Source organism: Oculina patagonica, chromosome 2 (assembly GCF_052425735.1).
Source record: "Oculina patagonica isolate OP01 chromosome 2, crgOcupat, whole genome shotgun sequence".
Taxonomy (NCBI): Eukaryota; Metazoa; Cnidaria; class Anthozoa; order Scleractinia; family Oculinidae; genus Oculina; species Oculina patagonica.
The window spans coordinates 26,690,739-26,696,875 of NC_135759.1; the positions used below are offsets into that span (position 1 = coordinate 26,690,739).

The following is a 6,137-nucleotide window of genomic DNA, read 5'->3' on the forward strand; positions in this document are numbered from 1 at the left end:
TTTCAGGCAGTTGTCATGAAGTGGCTGTTGCGGTCTTGTCGAGTGGCGCCAAATTTGCCAAATCTGCTTTTCCGGTTCAGCTTTTCTCGTCGATTTGCAAAAAATGCCTTCCAACGTGGAGATCAAAGCAAGAGTCAAAGACTTTGAAGCATTTAAGAAAAAGGCAAGAGAAGTCAGTGCTTCTGAAGGTAATCTTTAATTTACTGTTTGACAGTTTGGAGACAAACATACAAATTCTCAAGGTGCGAGACTGCAGAAAATTGACTGTTTTGGGTGCAACGTTTCCCGGGAACTTTTCTTTGGTAGGCTTACACTTCTGAACAGTTTTAATAGTGATTAGCTGCTAGCTAATTAGCTACGACCTTCTGTGTCTGTGCGCCGGTATCTATATCCAGGGGCCTCTGTATGCATTAAATTATTTTGATGTACAGGGCCATTCCATTTTATATCCACCCCCCCCCCCCCATTGATGAGGTAAGCCAAGTTTACCCCCTAAAAAAATATCAAAGTGCCGACATGATACCCCACTTCAGAAAAAACCCCTTCAGAAAAAAACTTTTCCCCAACCCCTTCAAACATATTTGAAAGATAAAAGAAAGCCGACAGAGCTACCACCTCAGAAATGACTTTTAAATATAATGGCCCACAAATGTATCTAAATTTTGCACTTTTTTCAATTGTTTTTTGGGTGGCAAACCCGTAAGGACCATTAAGGGAATTTGTTCCTGTTTTCTGCTCCCCCCCCCAGTACAGTGTTGTTATAGTGTATTGTATTTTGCTGATAAATAATTAAAGATGTTAGCTTACTCCTTTTGATTACAGTAGAACCCCGGTAACTCGAACAACCCCGCTAACTCGAACTAACTTCCATTTCCCTTGGACCCACTTTTCAGTCATTTTTACTCGGTTAACTCGAAAACCCCGCTAACTCAAACTGTTTTTCGTTTCCCTTCAGAGTTCGAGTTACCGGGGTTCAACTGTATTTTTGTCTGCAATTATGTTTAATTAATTTAAAATATTAATTAAGCATATTAAGCTTAATAAAATTATGACTATTTTTGTAGGGGAGGTCATTGAACAGAAAGACATATTTTTCAGTGTACCCCAAGGAAGGCTTAAGGTACCGAAATTACTTATCATTTAATTAGGTAACTAGATGCGGTGGCAGATCTGGGGTAGGGGCCTGGGGACCCGACCCACTTGTAGTTTTGTTAAAAGACACTCTCTTTTAAAGGACTACCTCCCCAAAAATGTTTTTGGATGTACACACTCTTTACATTTGACCAGGAGTAACCAAAAAGCTATTTGAAGTTTTCAAAAATATTATGATATATGCATTTTATTTTTCTTTCTCGCATCATTCATTTTCAAGCGTTGCGCAGTTCCAGAAAGAACAGTTAAATCCCAATAACTTGAACCCTCGATAACTCAAACCTCCCGCTAACTTGAACCTTTTTCGATTCCCCTCCAGGTCATTTTCTTACTAATTTTGCCCTTGATAACTCGAACCCTCAATAACTTGAACCTAATTAAATTTCCCTTGAAGGTTCGTCACTTATCTGGATTAAACTGTATCCATATTCACCCTAAGGAAGGTCATTGGGAATTCCCAGAAGGTGGGGGATCTCAAATCTTAAAAGAAAGCATGAAGCTAGACTGGAATTTTCCAAGGGCTGGGTTTTAGACCAAAACCCCTTCCAAGTATGATGTTCTACTGGGAAGGATGGGGTATGAATATTTTCAAAATAACAAATTTGACAAGTTTCATTACATCTTCCAGCTACGATATCTTCAAAATCAGCCATCTCAGCTCATTTCTTATGAAAGAGATGACAAGGAAGGTCCAAAGATGTCAGAGTACCATGTTGCTACAACAGACAAACCTGATGAATTGGCAAAAGTTCTTTCGCATGCACTGGGTCAAAAAGGTATCAATAAGTTGAAATTGTATATCAAGACTAAAGTGTGTACATGTAGGACATTACTTTTGAATGAAAGAGGCAAAACTTGTTTTATGTTTTTAAATAGGTCAAAAACCATCATCATTTGCAAATATTTCTTACCCTGTTCATTACTATAATAAGCTGGTTTTCAAAAGAACTAATTAAAACACGTTTTGCAGATCAAAGATAATTTTTTAAAAATTATTGTTTTAAGCTTCCAAGTTAAGGAACTGAATAGGCATGCACCCAGAACTTTGTTGTGTTTACGGACCCCAGTCATCATTATCATAGCATGCACCAACTGCTTAAAACTGACAGTGGGACACAGAAATGATGGACTAGAACTCCATCCAAGAGGAGTAAGCAACACTCTTAGTTACAATTGAACTGAACTTGTCTTATGCTGGAGCAAGGGATTCATGCGACTCAAGGACTGTGAGTGAAACTTTGAGAACCTCACCCTACCACTGCTATCAACACCCAACACACAACCATCCATGCCACTGATCTCTGCTTCTAAGACATAAACTTTTTTTAAAATTTAGGTGTAGTTAAGAAAACACGGCTTCTCCATCTTGTGGGACAGACCAGAGTACACTGTGATGAGGTTGAGGGCCTGGGATGCTTTATGGAGTTAGAGGTTTGTTTCAGAAATTTACACTCACCTGAGGGATTGTCCTGGCCAAGATGGACAGATGTTCACTGGAAAAGTCTTGCTGAATATTTTTTGTGTTTTTTTTTTTTTGAAAAAAAGAGCTGACAGTCAACATTAAAGTCACTGGCTATGTCACAGGAGCAGATCCAGGAATTTTTGTTTTGGGGGGTCCAAACTTTGATCCAGAAAAACCTGTTGAAACAAAGAACAAAGAACTTCACCTAATATCATTCAAAAGGGGAAGTCAGCTCTCCAGGATATACCCGTAAAATGAAAAATATGGAAATGACTGATACATGTGCGTGAGAGTCATGCAGGCCTGTGAACTTATTTTTATCACTGTCGATACAAGAATTTCAGTGTAAAGCAAGTGTCTGGTCCAATAAGTGGGGGGGGGGGTCCGGACCCCCCTGACCCTCCCCCTTGATCTGCCACTCTGCATGCTTACTCAGGATAAAGATTATTGGTCTTGCAATATTATTGGCTAGCATTATTAAGCCCACAAGGCATAAAAAGAACAACAATGACATAATTCTCTGTACGCATTGCATGCCTACTGTCTACAACACCGTAATTCTCCGGGCTTGAAATAAGTAGATTTTCCTACATTTCATACATATCATAGGTTGTGATGAAAGAAAACCAAAGTGCAACAGAAGGAGAACAAATTGCAAGAGACTTAATGACAAAGTTAGGAGTTGAAGAAGCGGATCTCATTAAGGGAGCCTATATAGACTTGCTTTGTTCACAAAATGAATAGAACTGTGGTAGGTAAAAATGTTGTCTATTTACATATTAGATACTAGCTGACTATGTATTTGAGAAAATTGTATTTTTCCTGAATAGTATTAATTTTAGAAATTATATTTTTTTTAGTAGTAGTATAAAACAAATGGACATTCTAAGTTTGCGGAAACTAGCTCCTGTATGTACATATAGATTGGACTCTGTTAACCAACCCAGAGAGGAGGATCTAATAAAGTATTCTGTTACAAATTTGTGAAGCCTGTAACTACAATGGAGTGTTTCCACAGTGTCCTTTATACAGTATTTGTGTTCCAAAAATGAATACGAAATTCTTGCGTATGAAAAAAATCTCTGTGCACATTAGAAAAATGTCATGTTTGGGAACACGGATATAACTGTTTTATTAAAACCTAGCAATGGTATATTGCAATTCCTGAGTTTTAATTGGTTAACAGGCAATGGTATATGAGCTCATATACCATTGACCACAAAATAGTAGCCGATCCACGTCAACGAAAACAGCTGGGGAGCTCAAATTTTGCAATTCTTTGGGCGTTTTAAATAAAACCATCTCATATCCAACGCGCGCTCGTGGAATAATTGTTAAATATATCTATACATTTTTTTTTGTGACTGCAGTGCTTTATATTTCAAATTTTCAAAATTCTTAAGTGATTGCGACTGTTCACAGCCCTTACTTTGTCATATTTTTCCTCGATTGGTTAACACAGGAACAAAACTGCTTGGCAAAAGTATATCCAGAAGCAACGCAATTGCCGTCCGTGTTGTTTGCGGATCGGTTCTTGTTTTCGACCACGTTAGACGTTCCTGAAACGCTTTCTCCTCAGCTGCTTATAAAATGGCTGCAACGGTTAAAGATTTTTCCAGGTATCATTATATTCTACTTTTGAACGATTGCAATTTGCAAAACTTTAGGTCTATGAATATGTTGTAGTTATTCAAACTCTAGATGGCAAGGTTCTACGCTTTTACTGAAGTATACCTGTAACAATAAAACAGATAAAATGCCGCCTGATCCTATCAGTTCTACTCATCTGCTATTCTGTGCCCTCGGAAGTATTCCTGCAGAACAAATCACTGATTAACTGTGTTTTTTAGAATAAAATTTCACGATATTATTTGAACAATTAGAGTGCGAAATTGTAATGTTAACGCGTGCCTAAATTCGCGGAAAAATCGCGATAAAAAAGATTACCATTTTAATTAGTAGTCACGTTACATGTTAAGGAAACAATACGAATTTTGAATGTTGTGAGTCAGAGGCTTGCTGGTAATTGTTTTTGTTCTATCACTTTCTGCCCTTAAAAACATACCTTTCTTGTCTTGTTTTTAACCATTTTTTAATACTTATCCTCTTTTGCGCGAGCATTTAGAAAGTTGTTTTCCTGAGCCGTTACCTTCTCAGCCAAATTCTCTTACGCACAGTCACCAGATTTTCTAGGCCATTGTATTCCTTGTTTCTTGACGTAAATACATTTCAACAATGACATTTGGAAAATAATTGCACTCGTGTTTACTTTTCCCTTTCCCTTTTTTCTCCACTCCCAAATTTTGCGAAATAAAGTACACACGAAAATGAGTAAGAAACGTTATTCTGTTTGGTTCTCGCGCTTCTGTAGGATTTTGAGCGATTTTCGTGTGAAGGGGGAAGCTATGTACGGTACTATCCGCATGAAGAATTCCATAAAGACAAGATAAAATGACTTGGATCGTCTTTTATATCTAACTTTTTTATTTTGGAACGATCGAATCTTTTGATGGGACGAAGTAACTTTTAGTTGGAACGAAGTGACTTTTTTTTTGGAAAGATCTGACCGAAAGTTGGAACGATATGACTTGGAACCTTGGAACGAAGTGACCGGATACCAAGTTCTAAATGCAACTGAAACAGAAATCAAAGTTTCTTCGAGATACCGACGTTTTTGCATGAAGTATGAGTCGAAGGTTTATCCTGTGCATTGTTCTTCGAACTTATCATTACAGTTTCTTTGTAGTTTAGTTTAACAATTTCCTATCTTCGCGGAGGAAATGCAGCCATATAATTTTGTCAAAAATGGCTCGTCCTCGCCGGGTATTTATACACATATTCCTTAACATTACACAAATAAACAGTGCAAATTTCACCGAGATCTGACAATTCTATACTTTAAAATTGCAAGGACCTTTCGAGGCAGTCGATTACGGCAGCGAAATTAGCAAATGAAACAGCAAAATATGCGTTCGACGCTTTGTTTTTGCGACGCCATATTTGAATTGTTATAGGTAGACCGCTGTTCAATGTGTTCAAGACCGTATCGTTACGATTGCTCCACGAAAAAGCACGAAAAAAATACGGATATTTCCGACTACTGTCGGAGAAAACATTGCGCATATAATTGCGGCGTAAATTAATCGTTACACTCAAGCTGCGTTTTGTCTAGGCTCTGCGAGGGTCGGATATCAAGACCCAGGATTAAACAAAAGCCATATATACAGTGAATGCTTTCGAATTATATTTGAAGATGAAATACGAAAGAATTTTGCTGTCTTTGACTGAAATTCCACTCGAACTGCGTAGATACGATCGCATGTTGTAAAGCCGATTCATGCAACATTGCTGTCAACGCGAGGTCACGTCCCTAACGACCTAGGCTGATGACGAAATAGAATGGCGCTTGCATGTAGCGACCAAATTTGGCTAAATTTGGCTCCTAAGCTAAATGAAGCCCCCATCTCTTGCATTTGTTTTAACTTCAATAATATCTTTGAAAAGAGCAAGTTTTTTGGTATGG

The 6,137-nt window shown here is 37.9% G+C and overlaps 1 protein-coding gene across 2 annotated transcripts in view; it reads left to right on the forward strand.

The window, feature by feature from the left end:
- Window positions 1-27: 27 nt before the first annotated feature.
- Window positions 28-6,137, forward strand: part of LOC144643871 (adenylate cyclase CyaB-like) — a 56,728-nt gene continuing 50,618 nt past the window's right edge. The window contains exons 1-5 of one of the 2 annotated variants that reach the window (XM_078503260.1): window positions 28-188; window positions 1,065-1,120; window positions 1,781-1,928; window positions 2,489-2,583; window positions 3,224-3,404. In XM_078503260.1, the coding sequence (XP_078359386.1) occupies window positions 104-188; window positions 1,065-1,120; window positions 1,781-1,928; window positions 2,489-2,583; window positions 3,224-3,358 (519 nt within the window). In that variant the 5' untranslated portion in view covers window positions 28-103 and the 3' untranslated portion in view covers window positions 3,359-3,404. Of the gene's footprint in view, window positions 189-1,064; window positions 1,121-1,780; window positions 1,929-2,488; window positions 2,584-3,223; window positions 3,768-6,137 lie in introns of those variants that run through there. The other variant, XM_078503259.1, reaches the window with a different exon arrangement.